The sequence below is a fragment of the Rhipicephalus microplus genome, chromosome 3 (assembly GCF_043290135.1).
Source record: "Rhipicephalus microplus isolate Deutch F79 chromosome 3, USDA_Rmic, whole genome shotgun sequence".
NCBI lineage: Eukaryota > Metazoa > Arthropoda > Arachnida > Ixodida > Ixodidae > Rhipicephalus > Rhipicephalus microplus.
Genome location: NC_134702.1, coordinates 178,706,829 through 178,729,329, shown reverse-complemented (window position 1 = coordinate 178,729,329; position 22,501 = coordinate 178,706,829). Strand labels below are relative to the sequence as shown.

Here is a 22,501-nt window from a genome sequence, read left to right as displayed (position 1 = left end):
ATAAAAAACAAGGTGCGGCCTGTTGCGTCGCATCACTGTCAATGGGCAAGCGCGTCTTGGCAGAGTTGAGTTTTCGGCTGCTCTTTTGTGGATGGCGCTGATGCGTCACCTGCCAAAGCGGATGGCACTTTGTGTTTCAATGTAGTTGCGTGTGTATTTTTGTATGTTCACGTCCGTGTGCTTTTTTGTGTGCGATCGGGCTGCCTCATGTTTCCTGTTGTCAAGTATGATTCTTTGGTGTGCGCATGTGTGACTGACAGTTTTTTTTTTAGTGTGATGCCGCGACGCTGTTATGTGCCACTGAGCCGCATGAATGCGAAACAAGATGCTACATTGAAGCACAACGTATTGCCCTGCGATCTACAGTTTCAGGAAGCGTATCGGGGTGCGTATGTTTGTAACAGAGCACTTATTTTTGTCACAAACGCGTGTTAAGCAGACAAGTGCTGCCGCCTCCAGACGACATCAAATCACCTTGCCAAGTGTTCTCTTCACGGGCGCATGCAACGAAACAAAAAGAAAAAGCATCGTAAGGTGCCCACGGTGTGCTACACATGCGATTGCCAACCAACACAGATGAGAAATTGCAGCGTTGCTCCTTTTAGGGCGACCATTTTCATAGACGAACCGTCGAGACGAAATCCTTTCCCCTGGCTGTCACCCTGGTGCATGCTACGCGCGACACAGTTACTTGGAATGTTTGTGAAACCGGCCACGGTGTGCTACACACGCGACAGCCAATCAACACAGACGAGAAATCGAAGCGGGGCTTCTTTAAGGGTGACCGTTTTCACAGACGAACCGCCGAGATGAAACCCTTTTCCTGGCTGCCACCTTGGTACATGCTATGCGCGGTACAGTTACTTGGAATGTTTGTGAAACCGGAAAAGATCCAAACTAGAGGTATCGAGGGTAAAACAGGTGGTGAACATCGACCAAGAAGTTGTGATGTTTGAGGGGTGCGAGCGAGTCGTGTAGTGCAGTCAGTTGATGTTGAAGAATTGAGTTATGATGCTGCTGGTGCACTTTGTCAAAGAGTGTCGTCAGGAAGACGACCAGCGTTGGAGTTCGTTTCAATGTTTTATTGAAGAGAAATATTCCAGACACGTTCGATCAATTGTGGAGTACACGCATGTGGTGGATATTTTGGGGCCGCTAAGCGTTGTTGTGCAGTTTATGATGCGTGAGATTGCATTTGTGGTGTGTTAAGTTTGTGCCTGCTATTTTAAATACCTTCTGAGTGATTTTGTAAGTTGTAATTGGTAGCTGCCAAGTGTGCAAGTTTGTGTGATACCTTTGCTGAGAATACATAATTTGTTTGTGTCATAAACTGGTAAATTTTCACTCGGTCTTTGGACTGCAACCGCCTTTGTTAATGCACAAAAGGAACCAACATTTAAATTGTGCATGCTTTTGCAGTGCTTTTCGATGGGGCGGATATGTCAGTCCTTGGAATCGGCCCTGCGATTGCCTCCCCATGAACGGAATCAGCGACCCTTAGTAGAGGGCAGACGAATGCCGCCGTCTTCCGTGAAGAGGGTTTCTAATGCGATCTCGATGACTGCTATTGGTGTTCTTGAAAGACCTCATTAGAAGTGCATTTGTAATACATAATAGGCTCTTTCATTCGTGATTAGCTTCTCTTGACATAACCTGTATAGCAAGTTTCAGGCCCTTACAAACTCGGTGAGGCATTTGTGGGCAGGGCTCATGTTGAAGGGACAGATCTTACGTGACGGCGTAGCCTGTATCTTACACTCTGCGGGATAAGATGCCCTCTTTATCTTTAAAGTGAGTGAATCTCACGACTATAGGCTTGCATTTCTCACTTTGGTAAGACCCGATGCGATGTGCACATTCAATATCGCGAAGTTGAACCTCTATGTCTAAGATTTGTTTACTATGTTTGATGCTAATTTTTTTTGGTATCAGGCCATGGTTCTTTAGGTTCTATGTTCTTTGCCATAAAAAGATAGATTATTTCATGTTGATTTAATTTTAGTCTCATTTATCTAGGTAAACAGTTCATCCATATGTGCTGTATTTTCGGTACATGCCTCATTAAGTTTACGTAATTCATTCTGCATGTCGTCGATACTAGCACAAGGTGTCTAGATTTTGTCATGTCATGCTTTAATTTCACTGAAAGTTTTGTCATTATCCGCCAATTTTATTCACTAAACCTTTAGTTACTGTAATATCACTGTATGCCTGTATCGGAGTCTCATAGTTGTGTATCGTTATACACGACTGGCTGACTGTTCATGAGGCGAAGAGAGCCTTTGCAGGGGTTGCTTTTCTCTTAGCATTGCATGCCTCACAACTTCACCATCCGAAGTCACCCTTTACCGCCTCGACTGTTACACGTCCATACTCTAGTGCTAGCAGGCCAGCCTTACTCTGACCACGTTCCAACCACTGGCTAACTGACAGATGATCGTGTGCAAAGACCAGTACAGGTAGACATATTGCTCACGCCCCATCGTACAGCGTCATGTAGTGCTTGACTCTCGCCCCCTCTTTGCCGCCACAGGGACGGCCGGTCTCCACCTAATCATGAAACTTCTGACAGTAGACCCTCCAAGGTACCTTGTGGCTGTCGCATGTGTCTCAGGAGCCGATTGCTGGTAGTGGCAAAATCAAAAGAGGCAAGTTTTGGAGCCCAATATATCTCCACCAAGCATCATTGCCAGTGGCGTCGATGTTTTCCTGAATTGGCTCCAACTTCAAACGGGAGTCCAGGGAAGTGAGCAGGCGGACGCACTCGCAAAAGAAGTGCATCACACAACCTTTGCTGTGTGCCATGTTGTGGTTGTCCTGAACTCTCAGGGCTACAGTAAGGTGACTATTGCTAATTGCTACCTTGACAAGCGGGTAGCTCGGCAAGAACCGTCGACCTCATTCCTGACCAGACTCCCCCAATTGGGAGTAGTCCACCAGCCACTTCTACGTATTGGCTGCTCCAGGCCTGCAGGCTGGCGTCATGCAGTTCACAAAGCCTCCTCACATGCGGCCACAGCGTGCAAGACATATGCAACATTCGAGCGATTTCAACGCTCAGCTTGTTGCCTTGATGGCCCTGCTCTGCCGCCAAGGTCTGTTTGTGGCTACACAAAGGAACCTTTTGTTTCAGGCCAACTGTTACATCCAGGTTTCCAGCGCGGTTCTTCACTTCCTAGGAAAAACTGGATTGAACATCCATTTTGAAGCCACTCGCCACATCCTTGGCAATGGATTCGACTTTCTTATGTTCCCACCTCCATTTCCATCACCCTACTGTCCTACAGGTTCTGAGACGTGTTGCTATTTGAAGTTGAATTTAGCGCTATTCTCTCGTCAGTTTTGTATCGGTGTGGCGTGTTGTAGAGGGATGGCATTAGCTTGCTTTTATGCAATCGAACCATGAAGTTTGTCGAAAATGCACGAGATCCTAGGGTGATTTCGGATGTATGCAGTCCTCTTTTTCAGCTCTAGTCACCAGGGGAGCCGAGCAGGGGGGCCGTCATATCAGCACACAAGGTAGATAATAGATTGACGCCTTTCATCTTAAAGCACTCGGCTATAGTGTATATTTGGCAGGCTCTTCAACTAATGTTGCTAGGTTTAGCTGTATGCAGTCAAATTAGGCTACAGAATAAAATTTACCATCGCATTTGACTTGCAAAGTCCTTCATACGGCCTCGTAGAAAGTGCATACAGCAAGCATCGAGATGAATTTTTGGCAAAAAGCTGTTTGAAAATATGAATTTTCTGATATGTACGGTCCTTTCTTTCTGCCTGGCATGATGTTCAGAAGAACGCTTTTATTCGATTTCCACATAATTCAGCGAAGCCTTTATAGTATGAGCAACGTTCTTGGTGAAGGCGAAAACGTTCAAGGCCTGTGTGCTTAAATTTAGGTGCACAATAAAGAACATCAGGCGGTCACCATGTCCAGAGCTGTCCACTACGATGTCTCTCATAATTATCGTGATTTCGGGACTTCAAAGCATACAAATTGAATTTATAGCAAGGGTTATCTACATTCGCTTTTTTCACTGCGGGTACAGTGCATTCATGTGGATAATATACATTTAGTGCAAGGCCATGGTTCAAAATCGAGCACCAGAGTGAAAGTTCATTTTATTCACGTTTCTTTATAGCAGTGATCTTCTTGTGTGACGGAGAGATGCACAGCACTCTCCTTCATTTGGCGTATGAATGCTTAAGCATATAAAATAAAAAAGGTGTACATTACTTGCAAGTATGTCACCCACGAAACCCTGCAATACTATCTCGTCATGTGCCATCACTGAGCAGACAACACAGAGTCTATCTCTGCGGATCTTGTATTTCCTAACAATGCTGCCCGTTGCTATGGCATATGTGTAATAATTGAATGCCACACAAGAAGTAGCTGTGCTATAAATCATTTAAAAAAATACCAGACGCGGGCATGTACCGTTTGTCAAAGGTGATTACAAATACTTGCATTCGCACGAAATAACTGTGCGAGAAGCAGAGTACATGGCTTATGCCCGCATTAAGAGCAAAATCCTGAAGACGTTGAACAAGGTTTGTGTGTGCCGGCGTCACTTCATTACAGGCAAGTTATATTTCCATCTTGTGCGAAGTTGTTTAGCCATTACAAGTGATACTACGGGCTCAAACACTGCACACGATGGATCCGAGTTCCCAGTCGACACTGCTTTGCTGCAGACTGCATAACATCCTGAACAATTCTCCTTCATCATAAGCACTAGCCCGACTATTAAAACACACAAACTATGCCAAAACATTGGTCGCATGAACATAAACACGGCGTGGTCACTGAGATTTGAACTTTGTGGGTTCGATTATGATGGACGAAAAGCAGAAACTGCCGTCACTTGTAAGGTATGGGTAAAGACAAAGGTATTCGGTCGTGTGACGATTTCTTGGAAGACACTGATGGAAGGCACGGTCGATGTAGCGCTGGCTAAATACCAGTGCAGATCAGGCGCACAGCAGCAGACGCCCAAGTTCTTCTGCCTCCTGTTCACTACGATTTTGTCAATGATTTCCAGCTCTGCAGAAGCCAGTCTGCAGTAGTCCAGTTGTTAAATTTCAATGAAGTGGAACCACATAAATGTCTTATAGTATCCACTATTACTCTATCACAAGTTCTAAATCAAGCTGTGCAATTAAGTAAATAAAAAGATTCACTTGTTTGAGTGACATTGATGGCAATTATTAAAAGGTAAAGCTCAGAACAGTGAGATAGAACCGTAAGAACAGGCAATCAGGGAATAGTATTGGTGGTTTCACTGTAAAATTTCAAACACGTATGAAAGGTATTTATGTTAAGAGTTGCCATAAGTAATCATTTTGCGGTGCACATGTCTGCTACCTATCTTTTTATACACTGTTGCAGATTCTTCGAGGGCTGCAGACAGCAGCCCTCCGATTTTCTTTTCTCGGCAATAACGCTTGACGTTATCGCTTGCAACAACAAAAGCTGATTTATTTCAGGATGACACTGCAGCAGAATCAGTACAGCAGGTGGCAGCACTGAATCCAACTTGTGAGTCAGGACAAGTTATGGAAACATCACCGCAGCCAGCGTGTGAGCCGGGTCATATCACAGATAAATCTGTTCAAGTGCGGCTGCCAACCCACGACGAAGCGTCACAGGCGAATGAAAAGAAAATTCTGTCAACATGTGCTACGCAAACAGAGCCTCAGGATGTTTCTTCAGGTATGCATTTGCCGTAGGATTTTTAAAAAAGTAAGTGTTCTGCTGTAACAGCAAAGGATTGAGTATGTGTGTGTGCACACTTTTTTGTCACCATATACGTGAAAATAACTAAAAAGAAAATCGTGGTCGCCTGCACCACCAAGAGGTACAACGGGCTCAGCCAATGTGGCGTAAGTGAACAGGGGGAATATTCCGAAGTATTTTTTGAAAAGAACTAGTTTGTTATAAAAAAATACTAAGGGGAAACCTAATGAGTGTGGCATGTGAGTCCAAATAATAGACGGATTAGGTTCTCAGATAGGAGCAGTTTGTAATGCATCAGCGGTGTATCAGTGTTTGGAGTACATGTGTGAGAGCGTGGGTGTGTGTGTTTATATATAACGCATTGCTGTTGAATGTGTGAAAGTCCACGCATGACAGCAAGGTGGGAAGCGACCCAGTGGCCTGGAAGATGAGGTAGACGATGGGGATTACATCAATAGTATATCAGAGGTCTAAATCCATTTTTTCATTAGGAGCAGGGTTGCCAGGCATGTTGTAGTTCGTTGGTTGGGGTTGTTTTTTAACCGGTGATAAAGTAGGAAACCTTGGGCAGTCTGTTTTCTGCTTTGAACAAACGTTATCTTTGTATAAGCCATTCTAGAACTTCGTGTTTTCTTGTGTACCCGAGACGATAGTGCATGATGCAGTGGTGACAAATGCTAGCGCAAAGCTTTGCATGTGCTATTCTTAAAGCTCCTTACTACATGCAGCAAGTTTTCTGGGTATCGGCAATCTGTGACGCTGAACTCCGCAATAGGAAGCAGCGTCGTTTGTGAAAAGTGACGTGCACTTTGACACACAGGTTGTCGACTGTCAAAAGAAAGCAGTAGTCTTGAGGTAGTGCTACACCATGTGATGGCCAAAACAGGTAGCTGGAGGCGGTAGGCTTGTCAGCTATAAGTGACACTGATGCGTTCGTTGGCGGCCGCCATCTTGTCTTTGTTCTATCAGGATGATTACTCGCAAAGCATTGCCACAATCAGGCAAAAATCAGATTATTGATCTAGCAGTCTCTGCACTTCTAGAAAAGATGGGAGACCTTTTTGCAGTACATTTCGGTGTCGATAAGTTAAGCGGCACAGTAAATGTTTTGGTACAACAAGTTATTGTGGTACACTGTGAGGATATATGCACTGACCTGCTGGCATATGAGATTGCTAGTTTCCTATTTTTTTTTCCAGGGAACCTATCTTTCATATTCTTGAGTGCCACATTGTTAGCAGAAATAGAGCACCGAGAATGCATCTGATTTCCTACAGTCCTAGAAAAAGAGCAATAGGACAAGCTTGCATTGTATAGGAGAGGTTATGGCTTCCTGCAGACAGTAACCCAGCTGCGAAGAGCAGCCCTAGTTGTCATTACAAACCTGAAGCGTTTTGCCTTGTAGTAACACGAAATAAAAGTGGTACACCTTGTCCTTCATATGCATTTGTTGTGCAGCTTTCATGATTGATGCAAGGGGAGTGAAAAGGTGTTTTGGATCTCTACCTCAAAGACTATAGGAAGGCATAGAGACACAAAGATTATTCTGATTGATTGAAAAGAAAAGTCTGAATTCGTATTGAGTGTCTTGTGGAATTCTGTTTTCTTCTCACCTCCATAATGCCACGTGCGTTTGTTTCAGTTTAGCTGCATTTGGTTTACGCCCACAAAGCCTTTGCAGATCGCGCTTCAGTGTCCGAAAAGCTTCACGATTGTAGTAGATCATTTTGATAAGATTGTGCGCAAGACATGAACACTCAAGCTTGTTCCAGAGATTGTACGACCATCATTGATATGACTGGAAAGTTCAACACAAGGTGTATAAAAGAAGGCGCAGGCCAACCGTGGTCTGTTATTTAACGACTGTCGCTCTTGGCGCCGATATCAGTGTACAACGTGCATGGCTTGCTTTAAATTGATTTCCCGTTTGACGGTCACAGGTTCGTCCAAATAGAGAGTTTTATCTTGAAGATGTTGACTGCTTCCATTGTGAACATGGTGCCACAGCCAGGTGGCAATAATAACCTTGCCCGTACTGTGCTTTTTTGATGCGAAACCCTTTTATGCTTCATAAAACGGGAAATTTGATCGTCGGAAGCGACCATCCCACATGGTTAAGGACAAGCAATGCAACAAATTATTGTCATGTGATGATGCCACCACATGATGTTACAAATTTTGGTGTGACGTCCTATGACGTAACTCCACAGGATGCTGATGTTGCGCACTCCTTCTGGTGGTGAATCATACTGGTGAGTTCACGGCCTCAAGAAAAAGAAGATGAAGACTGGGCATTGCATTGACATGAAATCGCGGCTCATGTTCCCCGCTCTCTTATACATCTTCCAATGAGGAAAGAAGATGGTTTTCATATTTGGATCTCCTTCAAACTGGTATGAAATGAGGATTATGTTACTGAGGCATTTTGGCGACCTGCTCTATTTCAAAGTTAGCTTGAGAACTGAATAGCGCCTATTCAACGAAAGATCTTCATCGTTCCCTGTAAGGTTGAACCGAAGAGCGATATTGCATCCTGCAGTGAGGTTCTTAACGTGCGGTATACTGTAAATGGTGTGTAGTATACTATAGCTTGTGGGCAAAAGCGAACAGAGTTGTAGTTTGTCTTAAGTGTCCCTTTAAGGTTAGGAAGCACGCTTATATTGGAGGCTCGTGAATGAGAATAACAGCTACTTGAGCCAGGGAATGGGAGTACTGGTTAAAGAGAAAGTAAAATAAAAAAGTAAGCTTCACAGAGTTTATTTGTTCGATTCCCTGGGCCGCTGTTTTTCTAAGTGGCAGAGAAAGTGCCTATTAGCTTTGTGTTGTGGGTACACTCGTTTTTTTAAGGGGATTGATTAATATTTTCTCTAACTTTTTCACTCCTGCTTCCTCTGTCACAAGTGAAGCTGAGCTGTGTGCCCTTGTAGGCTGCAGAAATATGCTTCTTTAACCTGTATTGGATGTACATTTGCACTAACAAGCGCCAGCACAAAATAACTCACCGTCATAAAAACTGGTGAGCTACCATGGGCTCCGGGAACCAAACTCTGTGCCTCTGGAATTGGTAATTCCTTCAAACATTCGGCGCAGCTCTGATTATTACAGATAAATTCAGTGGGGGAAGATGAGGAGCCAGCGCGGTTGGAGGTTCCTCATCTTTGCTACATTGACTGTTGAGGCAGTGCCGATTATAAATAAAGTAAATATTGGAAAGACCTTTTGCAGTTTGTGGTAAGAAGCAGCTGGTATTGAAGGAAAGGTAGTATAAAACAATAGAACTTACGGAAGATGAATTTGAACCATATTGTTGTTGAGGCGTTCGCTCATATCTGGCATTCGCCGAACAAGCGGCATAGATCGCATTCATTCATGACAGTTCCCTAAGTGCTGCCGCAACCATTGATGACGTGCATGTCGGCTGCCGTTTGAAGCACTGCATAATAAACGTGAAAGATGAGCAGCATAATGGGGTATTGGGGATGACTTGCCGTATTTCATGGAAAGTCAACACTACCGATGATCCTACCAGACACTACTGCTATTTCATCAGCCCTGGCGCCTTGTCTGTTCATTTTGCCTAATGCGTCCTCCGTTTCGGTGACCGTGAAAATTGACGTTAAGTGTGTTTTCCCGCCCGAGCATCATTCCTGGCACAAGTTCTATTTCTAGCTACATTTGTATGCAGAAGGCGGATGTCATGCCAGTTTTAAAGACGATGGTCTTTCTTGGGGACCTTCGATGCAAAAATTTTAATCTGTCCGTCTGCCTGTTTGTCTGTGCATTTGTCTGTTTTTGTGTCATAACGATACCCCAAACGGCACCAAGCGATACTCCAAATGGCCAACCCCATTCGCAGCGCCCACCAATATTGCTCAGGTTTCAGCGTTCGTACTTGTGTGATTGTTAATTAAAAGGCAATTGCGCATATCTGAGGCACCATAACAACACGTCAATATTTGCAACGTGTGGCTTTATACTAGAGAAGGCATACATAAGCAATTCTAAGGACTATAGCGTTTATTACACTGTGCTGACAATGTAACGCGATGCTCCAAAAGGAAACTGTTTCCAACGCTTTGCTAAGACGACGAAGTGGTGGCACCTGCCCATCTCTTTGCGTTCGACACCTTATCGCCTCCGAGACATGTGACCGCATGCCTTTCTTCCTTTGCGAATATAAGTGCCAGATAGCGCTCGTGTCTATCGTGCCTCGATGCGCTCTTTCGCCTTCACTGCACGGATTGAGACTCTCTGACACAGCGCCTCCAGAATACAATTCACCGATTTTCTCGCGCAGAACATCAAATAAACGTTTTGTTCACTCTCACCAGACGCAAGACTATCGTCTTTCGATGACATTTGCAATGAAACAAGCAGATACGGGGCCATTTTTTCTGAGAGTTCTGGACCAGTGATGTCCTGTTTCAGCACAACATGTGCTGCAGCACCACCAGGTGTCTTGTGCCTTTTCAGGAGGGATCTTAGTGTACCCGACGCTTTGCTTGTGGCTGTTGTCGATCAATGTTTACGTGTTTGCAACCTTGACTGGGAGGCTAGCTCTCCTGTATATTTCTGAATTTCTTTCCCTAAAAGATGCAGTTACTCATGTAGTTTCCGTGGAGGTCCTTTTTCTGGAAATTAGTGCGATTAGCATAAGAGAGCTCCATCGTTCTGCAGAAATTTGAGTGTCACTGTTGGTGATGGCATCTGGTTTTTAGAGAAAAAGCAGCATTAGTCATGAGTGTAAATTCAAGCTACAGAGGAAAATGAAGATATGAGCCGGAAGGCATTTTCAATTTGGCTTTTCTTGCAGCACAATGTACATCTCCATTGAGAAGCAAAGGCAGGATAGTGATTGGAAAAGCGATTGTTTGCGTGCATGCGAAATCGCTCACGCATTCCATTACTAAACGTGAACAGGTTTTGACAATTTTGTACAAACACATGGGGCCAGTTGACCAAGTCCAAAGTGTCATTTGCAGACTGATTTAAGCTCTTTACGTAGACTGCCTAATTTATTGCACCGCTCTAAAACTGCGAATTGCTGCACATCGCTGCGGCTTAGCCAAACGTGGTTTCTACTGTCCATTCACAGTATGTCATTCTCTGGTATGACGAAGTCACCCAGGCTCCTCATCTGATTGACTGTGGAATGCATAAAAGTAAGATTTGCTGGTAGTGTGGCAACACCTTTTAGAGCCGATACCAACAACTCTGCGATTTTCAGCTCTGTTGCTAGATAGCGTGCGTGCTTCCGGGCGAACATGGTGATGGCCTTTAAGACTGTGCGCATTCTTTCGACGTGCGATTTTAAAGGCCGTCACTGGGTGAAGCTCAAATTGTCAAGGGAGTTTATGAGAGCACTATAGCCCAAGATGCCAGTGTATCTCATAAGTAGAGGAGGCAGGGCAGGGGTGAGAAAGAGGGAGTAGCTATAATTGTTCGTAGCGGCCTTCTTACAGGGCGGGCCACTAAACTTGTCATGCAAATAATTTGATGATGCTCTAGCCTAAACGCCAACAAAATTTCAAAAATCTGTTTCAGTGGCCTTTTATGGGTCCATTCGGCGCATTTCATTGTGTTCGCTTGTGATAGCAATATGAAAATGGTCACGGCCCAGACACATGCAAAGCTTTTATTAAGAGGGTCCGGGTATTGAGGACCATGATAATTCTAGCATTCTGTTTGTCTGCTGTGCGTGCTTTCCTAGCAGCTTGGGGGAGATTCAGGAGATGGAGGTACCGTGCAGAAGTCAAAACTTCAATTATACGACTACTTCATGGGCTGGACTTACAGTTACGTACTACATGCTGAGCATGAAAATGTCTGTAGATAAAAATAAATTTTATAAATATATCTTCCATAAATGCTGCTTGTCACTGAACCCTGTCATGGAACATTTGATCTGCGCCGGCATGTTTTCTCGATGCATCGGAAACTGTTGGCTATCACAGGAGTAATTTCACACTCGTAATGCGTTGAGTGAGTATCAGCATGACCACTGTTGTTTAAATAGTACTGGTAATTATTCACAATGGTCTACAATGTTGCTCCAGTCCTGAGGCGTAGCTAATAAAAACGTTTGCCAATTTAATTTTGTCCCATGCTGAACAAAGTAGTTCCAACTACATGTAGTGGGTTAAAATCGGGAAACAAGTACTACTAAGTGCATCGTTCTGCAGAAGGACTTGTACCTGGGCTAGTTGGTGCCGGATCGAATTCATGATGTAGCACAAAAACGAAACGACGGCCACAAACAACAACACACCACAAGCGCTACTAACTGGGGTGTGTCATTTTTTGTGTCCATCGTGACGTTTCCCGCCACATTATCAATTTCATTTTGAGTGCATTGGTTTGCTCTGTCGACTTCTGTATCCTGTAGGCCAGAGCCTGCCTATCTCGCACCCAGGAGCCCAGGCTACTGGCAGCGTACTCTTACGCTCAAACACCATTTTGTTCTGAACTGCCAGAATGTGTATCTTTTGCGCTTTGTTTACATGGTAAAGGGCAGCCTTGGGACAATAAAATGCGATAAATTGCCTTATCATACCAATCCTGCTTACAAGAAGTCGTCTGGACACCAACGCGTGGCAGTCTAGGGTGTTGTGTCGCCGCGCATGTGACAGATGACTCAACGTGCAGTATAAATATGGCGGAATGCGCAGAAATATACTCCATCTCTGAAGTACCTTTCAGCATTGTGGAAGCTGCAGGGCTTGTTAGCAACCAATAGGAAATACGAAAGTCCACTCAAAACATGTTTACCTGCGTCATGTCGTCTGTTCGACGTCTTCTTGGCATCAGCTTGCCTATCTTTTCAATACTTGCTCCTTGCATTTAGGACGAAACGCAAAAACCTCCGAGGAAATACCACCGTGTTTCTTTATATTCAGAGATGCACTTGTTCAGGGCATGTTCGCTGAATATTGTGTTTAATACGGTCTTTTTTATACACGTTTTCAAGTTTTCGCGACAGGGGACCATCATATTGAAATGCGCACTGTCTAAAGGTCAAGTTCGGCAAAATCACCATCTAGGGCTGCGTGTACTCGAACAGGGCCATTATCTATTGGTATGATATCCCTGTCAAAGTCTGTGTTTGCCAATTTTTTGCTTGCTTAGTCTGTTTTATGTGATATCCTCGCACCCACTGACCGATCAGTCACTGTCAGAACTGTTCAGTGGCGCGCATTCACGCAAGCTACGCAAGTATAAGCTTCGCTTCTGCAAATGGTAGTGCTTCATCGTCGATACTAGTAGCAGTAAGCGCAGTACCTTCAGCGAGTTGCATACCGACCAAATCGCGCTCACCAAGAGCAACGGAGTGCGGGGCTGTGAATGCTGTTGTCCGCAGCTGCTACTTCACATTAGCTACAAGCTTCTGCTCATGCCTGAATTATAGGGAAAGAGTTCATGTGATATAACCATGTTAAGTATCATTACATTGTAGTGCCATCATCACCATCATCATTTCTTAATCACCGCGCCGCGCCTCTCGCGCAGCTGATGCTAGCTCGAGCTGCGCGAAGATTAGAACGAGCTGACACGCCTGGCGTGGCGGACGCTGGTAGCCGACGTGGCTCCGCTTCAGGCCTGGAATAAAGTGGCGAGATCGGCACGGCCCCATCGGCCGCCTTCGACGTCATCTCACGTCTCTTCTCTCGTCACTACATTGGTGACCCGGAGAACATGCCCTTCGCCGAGCGGCCCGCTGCCATGTTCCCGCAACTCTGCCCGCCAGTGCCGCCGTTCCAATCGACCTACCCCAAGGTATGGTTCATGCAGCTCGATGCCGTTCTGGCGTTGAATGGTGTCACGGACCAGCCGCTGATGCACGCCATTCTTCAAGACGCCCTTCCGGTAGAGTTGCGTTATCTCTCTGGCACTTCAACCTCCAGCCAGCAGCCTTACGATGACCTCTGCTCGGCGGTGCTTGCCAGATATGGCCTCACCTACCACCCGCTGCCGTTCACCCGCGACTTACAGGTTTCGTCTGCGTCGCAGCGTGCGGTACCCTCCGGCCCGAAAGTCTTCACTGACCGGGACCTAACTTCCCCGACTACGTCTCCTACAACATCTCGTCCGGCCACTATCAACGTGAGTCCCGCGTACGAATGCCCATCCGACGAGGTTCAGAACATTCGTGCTGCACGCGACCAGTCAGCCACGAAATCTGACGAGCTTCTTCAATACGTTCCTGTAGCCAACGACCGGGTCGCCACGAGGTGCATTTTTTCGAAGTCCTCGGCCGATTGTCCCTCGGGCACTCTCGCCACCCGCATGTCTTCTCCGGCCTACACAGACCACGATTTCTCAGACATGTCAGACTCCACGACGGCTTCATCGCCGCATGCCCCGGAGTCTGCCAAGACTACGAATATCCTCACGCTCACTATTCGCCCCTTGGTCGCGGAGACTTCAGCGTCGACGATGTCCGAAGGCACCTCCCCGCCCACCTCGACGCTCTCTGCATCCTGCCAGCAGCGACCATCTTCAGCCCCGCAGTCTCCCGCAGCCGAAGTTAGTCATAAGCCGTCAACCACAGCCAAACTTCCCAGAGGCTGCAACTATGACTCACGCAGCTGAGGACGACATACCTGTCGCGCCTATGGCACTGCAGACTACATATGCCACACATGCTGTAGAGGTTGTCATCGATCATGCAGACCTGCACACCAACCCTCATGCGTGGAGAACCGATGGTCTTTCAGGTGTGCCACCCGATCCTCCATCAAAGCTCACCTCTTCTGAGCTTCACAACTATTCCCCAGAGCATTTGGCGCCGGATGCAGTCCGCCACACAGGCTCGTTGGTAACAACAGCGACGACGTGCGGTCCAACTGCATATCTGCCGCCCTTGAGAGTATGCCAACGAAATCATCACGTTCGGCATAATACAGAGAGGCCCTTTTTCAAGCCTCTTGCTAAACAGTCATGTGTTGCAGCCTCGGCCTTCAAGACGGCGCAAACACCTACGAGGTTTTCCCGACGCAAGGGCCAACCATTTGCCGTGCACATGACTAGCCGCAATGCACGGCGTTTACGCATCCGTCGACTCGGCCACACGCCCCGGCATGCCGATCGCAGTGCTACGCGGAGGCCGGTGTTTCGACAGAGACGTCCGCACCAGCACGACCGCGACGCTGCTCCTTGTCGACAGCATGCTCGGCACCCTGTGCGCTGTCTGAGACCCCGCTCTGGCTGTGAAACTTCAGTGCTCGGTCATCATGGGTGCGTTCCGATCCTTCACACTATTTCGCCCACATTGCCGGCGCGAGCTCTTCAGCGCCTGTCCACAGTTCCAGCTGTGGGCATGTTTGTCAGCCGCGTCTACTCGAAACGGCGGGTGCGCATTCGAATGGTCCCGCCGCGTAATTGTGGGATGGACGTGTCTATGAACACAGCGACCTGGCACTTCCTTCTTCGTCCCTTGCGCTTCTCCCAGAGTCGCCCACCGGAGACACACTGCCTACTGATGGCCCATAAACGTTGACAACCTGGACTTGCTAAATGAACACTTTATGGATTGCCGTTCATGTATATAGCATTTGTCGCTCTCTTTCTTTTTCATATGCCTTCAAATCGCGCAAAGCGCTAGGGGGGGAGCCCTGTAGCGCCATCATCATCATCATCATTTCTTAATCACCGCGCCGCGCCTCTCGCGCAGCTGATGCTAGCTCGAGCTGCGCGAGGATTAGAACGAGCTGACACGCCTGGCGTGGCGGACGCTGGTAGCCGACGTGGCTCCGCTTCAGGCCTGGAATAAAGTGGCGAGATCGGCACGGCCCCATCGGCCGCCTTCGACGTCATCTCACGTGAGGTCTCTTCTCTCGTCACTACAACATCATCAGTATTCACACATTTTTGCAGAAAACCGTTGCTGAAGCGGTCGGCTGGGCGCTCTATACTAGTGTGGCTCTGTCTGCACCTTTTTGTTTTCGATATCCAGCACGCCCACGAAGCGGCTGCCAGGTAGTTTTTGTCGGTCCCTACATGGGAGACCCAGCGAAGCGTGTCCTCCAGGACAAAATGAAAGTTTTTATATTCCATTCCAAGATGCAGCACAGAGAACATTGTTCTTCTCAGTTTTCTTGCTGCCAAGGAAATGCCGTGAACAGCGGAGTGATGATGGCGACACGCGGACGTTTTGAGTTTGAGTTTAGTTTATTTACCACGTACAGTTGTACAGTAAGTGGCTGGGTCAGAGGAAAAAAAGCTGTATAGAACAGCTTGACAAAGCCCTATATCCCCATGGCAACTGTGACAACAAAAACAACAAAATCAAATTAAACACAGGACAGTTTAAACCAGCAATGCATATGCTTTGTATCAGAACAAAAAATTTGAACAAACTATACTAACCAAAAACGTACATGCTATACATTAAAAGAAAGAAGTAATTCTTTCTCGATTATCTCAATTTCCTGAAGACACTCGCTGCTTCTGCGATTCAAGTGACGACAGAACGCAATGCAGTGCGCACATATCACACCGGCGCTCATCGCATGGCGTACTGTGCTGCAGACACTATGTCACCCAAATCGTTTCTCTTGCGCTGATTGTTCATGTACCTGTACATGACACAGTGATGGCGAAGTGCATGCACCGAGGGTCTAACGTGTCGCATATTGTTGTAAAGGGCATTGTAAGAAGCACAGCTAAAACCCTTCTACCTCGTTGATAATGAAATTAAGGCCGGAACTGTATAATGTGCAGTGGCAGGATACTGCCAGCATACTCTCTATAGCTTTGGCATTGCTGCAAGATAGTTGTGAGATAGAGTGTAGCAGTGTACTTGTACTGTAGGGTGTACGCACTGAAACAGAGTTGCTAGGTGGTGCTGCAAAGGGCCAAGCTGGGAACCACTTTTTGAGGTTTTCAGATAATGGACGACCCATGCTTGCCACCGTGTTTGCTATGCTTATGTCGAGGGTGTGTTCCTTGGCATGCCGTGTCCTCGTGCATTGTATTTACATTACTGCAGCGCTGGAAGTTTTCTCTAGTACTGTGGCATTCTTAAGATTGCGCAGGAAACAACATCTGCTTGCTCGTCGAGTTGCGTCAAATCAACTATATGATAAACAGTGCGGCATATGGTTGCTCCAATCGCACAAACAAGCTGAACGATGAAAAATTTGAACGGTAGGCTTCAATGCGGTGCCGAAAGTCGAACTAGAAGAGTCCGTGAAGACAATAGAGCTTTCGTCAAAGCACAGAGCTCTATGGCTGAGCATAATTCGTCGCGAGGACCTAGATGATTCGGCGTCGTATTACTGAGTTTGTGGAGTGCACTGCTTCACCATATGAGCATGTCTCACCGAGGTCAGCTGTGCACATGCAGTGCACACACAGAACTTGTTAGTCAGCCTTACCGTCGTGGTAGCACGTTAAAGAACCTCAGGTGGTCAAAATTTCCGAGGCCCTCCACTACGGCGTCTCTCATAATCATATGGTGGTTTTGGGACGTTAAACCCCACAAATCTAATCTTACCGTCGTGTTAAACCTAACAAAGAAGCAAGTCAGTTGGTTATCTTGAGTGGTGTGGCTACTAGTGCTGTTCGAAGAATTCTAGGTTTCATTTTTTTTTTCTAAAAGCACTTCTAAGACTACTTAGAGTGGTCGAGCCACTCTAAGCTGGTGAAGAGAGGTATCGTTACTACGAGTTTGGGTTTTGCTCTAAAAAGTCCTGTCAACACAGAAGGAAAATGAGCTTTCATAGTCAAGTAAAGAAACTAGTACAAGCAGGGTATCCTAATGACGTCATCACGTCCGTTTGTAACAACATGATTAAGAAACTTAAATTTGAAGGGAACCACTCGGGCGTCGTGATGAGAGTAGAAAACGTAGGAGGATAGCAGAGATTCCTTACCTTCATAAGACATCGCATCAACTTAAGCAACTTGCTAATAGATATAAAGTCGATGTGCTTTTCTCAGCCAAAAGCAAACTGCAGTCTATTTGTTCATGCATGCACAGAGAGTTTCCGCAATGTCGCATGAAACACAGCAAAATGTTCGTGGACTGCGCAATGGGCGTTGTTTACATGACTCCTTCTAGCTGTGGTAAAGTGTACAGCGGTCAGTCGGGAAGGTGCGTCAATTTTCGTCTCAGAGAGCACAATTCTTCTTTGAAATCTTTGGGTGCATCGCATCTCGCGGCTCATTGCAGAGAGTGCGGTTGTTATCCTCTTTTTCAGGATACTGAAGTGGTTTTTCGGTCTAAAAATAATTTAACTCGTGAGTTGACAGAAGCTTTTCACATAAGAAAAAGAGGGAAACAATGCATCGGCCAGCCTTCGGTTTTGCTGCACGATAAGGAGTTTGCTTTTCTAGATTATGTTCCGAGATAATCTTTCTTCTTTTACCCTGTGTTCTCGATGTGCCACGGGTGTACTTTTTTGCCTGCACACGCATGCGTTGTTTTTTAATTGCCTGTATATATATTCTGCCCTTTCTGATAAACAGTTTAGTTGTGAGAAAGCACTTGTCCTCTCTTCCTTTCTGTTTATTCGTGCGCTTGAACTGACAGTTGTAGTGAAGGGCATCACGCTTGATGCCAGGCCAGGTAGCAGAGCGGCACAACTTTTGAAAAGTCTTAAGGCCACTCGCGTGTCTGGCCAACCGCGAGTCGTGGAAATAACCTAGGGTGGCTTTTCTTAGACTGTGGGGTATCATCACCTTGAAAGACTCCTGGGGAGCATCTTCAGATGGGACGTAGCGCAGGAGAACGTCTTCGGCATCAAGCAGGTACGAGTCCAACGCGCCCGCAGCAGTACCAGCCTGTGTACGGCACTCGGCGCCGACAGCAATACCAGCTGTCTGTTCGCGCCCGGCGGCTTGACCGCCATGCTCCTCTTGGGAGCTCAGCTCTTTGAGCTCGTCAACGATGTGCTGACAAAACGGATCGTTCTGCTGTGCCTTGAGCAGCTCCTCTCTGCTAAAGACTATACCTGTGGACGTGACAGGGTCTATCAGGTATGCGTCCTCACCCGAGGCTGTCGACTCGAAAGTCAGTTTGCCATTGGGGTTCGCGCTTTTCGACCTTTTGGAGCCAGAGGGCCCGGGGGTACTTGATGCGATTGCTCTCGGGGGTGGCGGACACAAGTGTCGGACGCCGAAACGGGGGCACACGACAAAGCATCAGCCACGACGTTCGAACTCCCTTTTCGGTAGCGCACAACAAAGTTGTACTACTGCAAGGTCAACGCCCAGCGCGCGAGGCGGGCTGAGGGCTCGCGCAAGCGCTTAAGCCAGGTGAGTGCCATGTGGTCTGTTTCCACTACGAATGGCACGCCGTCGACATAGCAGTCGAACTTCGGGAGATCAAAAACTATAGCGAGACATTCCCTTTCTGTGATGCTATAGTTACGCTCGGCGGCGTTAAGTGACCGGCTCGCAAAGGCGACTGGCCGGAGGACGCCGTCGTGTTCCTGAAGGAGTACTGCGCCGAGACCCAGGCCGCTCGCGTCTGCTTTGACAACGAACTCCCTGTTCAGGTCAGGCAGCTTTAACTCGTCTGTGGCCACTAGGGCTTTGGAAAGCGTCTTGAAGGCTCGCTCTTGTTCTGGTTCCCAGCTCCATCGTGCCGACTTTTTCAAGAGTGCAGTCAAGGGCACTTGGAGGGCTGCGCAGTTTGGGATGAACTATCGATAGTAGTTCACCATGCCCAAAAAGCGCCTCAGGCCCTGAATGTTTGCCGGCGTCGGGTACTCCGCAATGGCACGTACCTTCTCCTCGCACGGCAGAACACGACCGCTCTGAATGGTAAAGCCTAATAGTGAGATGCGAGTCTCAGCTATTTGAGCTTTCTTTGGGTTCAAAGTCAACCCGGCGACACGCAACCTCCCGAGGACATCCTTCAAGTGGTGAAGGTGTTCCTCGAACGTTCGAGAGAAGATGACGATGTCGTCGAGGTACGCTATGGCGTGTTGCCATTTAGCATCCCCTAGAGCGCGGTCTATCAATCTCTGGAACGTAGCTGCAGCTCCAGAACAGCCAAACAGCATGCGAGTAAGCTCGTACAAACCTCTGTGAGAGGTGAACGCAGTTTTCTCCGCGTCAGCCTGGCCCCGCCGCGGTGGTCTAGTGGCTAAGGTACTCGGCTGCTGACCCGCACGTCGCGGGTTCAAATCCCGGCTGCGGCGGCTGCGTTTCCGATGGAGGCGGAAATGTTGTAGGCCCGTGTACTCAGATTTGGGTGCACGTTAAAGAAGCCCAGGTGGTCGAAATTTCCGGAGCCCTCCACTACGGCGTCTCTCATAATCATATGGTGGTTTTGGGACGTTAAACCCCACATATCAATCAATCCGCGTCAGCCTGCTCCATCTGAACCTGTAGGTAACAGCGGCTAGCATCCAAGGTGCTGAAGTAGCAAGCACCGCCTAGAGCAGCCACGATCGAGTCAACGCTAGGCATAGGATAAGCATCCTTCCTCGTGACCTCGTTCCGTCGGCGGTAGTCCACACAGAGTCGGTGAGATCCGTTTCTTTTGGGGACCATTACCACCGGTCAACCCCAAGGACCGTTTGAGCGTTGGACAACTCCGGTCTCAATCAACTCATCCAGTGCCTGGTCAATTGCTTTCCTTTTTGCCGCACTAACAGGGCGAGGATTGCATTTCCACGGTTGTGCATTGCCTGTGTCAATCCGGTGTCTCACCAGAGAGGTGTAACCCGGGCGGTCTGTGAACGTGTCGCTGAAACGTGTCAACAGCGATGACAGGCGTGCTATCTCGCGTTTCGATAAGCTGTCCGGCAAAGGCGGCAGCGAGCCATTCGAGTTGCTGCTTAGCGGGGGGGTCACCGGCATAGCCGAGACCTCGTTCACCGTGGCAGCATTATGCTCGAGGAAAAGCTGTATGCACGGACCGTTTTCCGCCGCGCCGGCCAGATGACCAGTCTTGGCGTCGGAGGGGGAGACGCGGGACGCGGGGGCAACGCTTGGTCTTCTTTCCTCCTTCTTCCGCATGGCGTCCGGCGACTTACTGGCAGCCGAGACCACGGGAGGTACAGTGAAAGGCCGAAGGACGCCGGAGGGCCGTCCCTGTAGCCTCTGCTTGCGTCGTCAATTTCGATACCTGTGCGCGGGAGAAAGGCGCGACCGAGAATCACAGGCACGGAAAGACCAGGGAGATGCACAAAGCTCTGACGGCGTGCGCGATTCTCCCAATGCACAACCAACCGCACAGTGCCGCACGAAATGGCGGTACCGCTGGCGAGATAGAAGGCAGTGTCGCAAGCTCGAATGCGGACAGAGCGGTCGCGCAAATGAGCTCTAACCTCTTCGCCGAACAGCGAGATCGAAGCCCCGCTATCCAGCAACGCCGCAAACTCTCGAGAAGCGATCGTAAGGGCGATGAAGGGCGCCGGCGTGGCTGGAATGTCATGTCCAGCGCGACATGCCATCGGTGCCAAATGTTGTGTTACACTCCCGTGCTCTCTTACTGCTGCAGCCGCCGGCAAGAGCGAGCTCACCGACGGCTCACCCCGTTTCCTGACGGGCGAGCAGGCCCTTGTGTCGGTCGGGGCGCGTTGCACTCACGCGCGGTGTGACCACGCTCACGGCAACGAAAGCAGACCACGCCTTTTCCTCCAACAGGAGGGGATTTCGGCGATCCTTTAGAGCTACGGGGTGTCGATTTGCTAACTGCAGTGGGGGCTCCGCGATCGTATATCCCCTCGTGCACTGTAGCATGGGGTTTCCATTCTTGTTCACGCTGCCGGGCAACGGTGGCTGCCCGAGCATACGAGTACGGGTCCAGAGCGCGGTCCGACACATCGAGCGCGTCTCGGTCTCTCACGGCAGAGGCCGCCTCATGGTTCGGGGAACCCCAGTGTGACGAGTCACGACCAGCTCATGCGCAACGAGGCTCGAGAGATGCGGACGGCGGTGGCGGTGGGTGATAGGCTCGCTCCGCCAAAATTTTGCCCTGAATACGCTTCGCATCGAATGCCAGCTCGTTTAGGTCACGATAACGGCCGCTCCCAAGGTCAGCGGGGAAGGTTGGACGAGCCTGGCGTATGGCTCGCTCCACCTTCTCGGAGTCTGATGCTGTAGGATAGGCAAGAAGGTAGAGCTCCTGCAAAGCCCGAACGCTCTCGAGAAGAGATTCCTCTGAATGCTGTGTGCGAAGCTCTAACGCACGACGTATGCGGCGCTCGTATTCAGGAGGAAGGAATTCGCTACAGAACTCCTCCATCGAGCGAGCTTGGTGGCCGACGAGCCGGTATCACCTCGCAGCTTGGGCTGTCAGCGACACGGGCAAAACAAAGCCTAGCATAACGCTGTTGCTCAGCCGCGTAGTCTGCTGATAGCGGTGCAGTGCCTCGAGGTACTCTGTGGCACTGATGCGGTCCGAATAACCGCTGTACTCGGGCAGAGGTACCCTTAAGCTACTCGGAACGCTTGTCTGAGGGGACTCAGGGTCTTCCTTTAAAGCACAAGGCTGCGAGCTGTGCCGCAGTTGCGTGCAACGGTGACTGCTCCGACGCGGGCGTGGCCGTAACAGGTGTGCGCACCTGTTCCCCAACATGCGCGTCCGACCGAAAAGGGCCAGTACATGGCATGGAGGAGGGTAGGGTTTGCGCTCCGACTGGTGCTTGAGGCCTCACGCGACTGGCAAACAGGTCGTTAGCGGAGCACGGTGGCCCACATTCCTTGAAAGCGTCGCCCACGCGAGTCTCAGGCCAGCGAGCGTCGGTGAACGCGGGGACGTTGTCGGTTAAGCGAGCAGGCTTGCAAACGACATCGTCAACCCTT

At 48.4% G+C, this 22,501-nt stretch overlaps 1 protein-coding gene across 3 annotated transcripts in view; it reads left to right on the top strand.

Moving 5' to 3' along the window:
* The window catches only part of LOC142761711 (uncharacterized), a 150,366-nt gene that overhangs the window by 15,776 nt on the left and 112,089 nt on the right, over positions 1 to 22,501 (top strand). For all 3 annotated transcript variants that reach the window (XM_075890582.1, XM_075890580.1, XM_075890579.1), the window contains exon 2: positions 5,491 to 5,716. In XM_075890582.1, the coding sequence (XP_075746697.1) occupies positions 5,491 to 5,716 (226 nt within the window). The remainder of the gene's footprint in view (positions 1 to 5,490; positions 5,717 to 22,501) is intronic.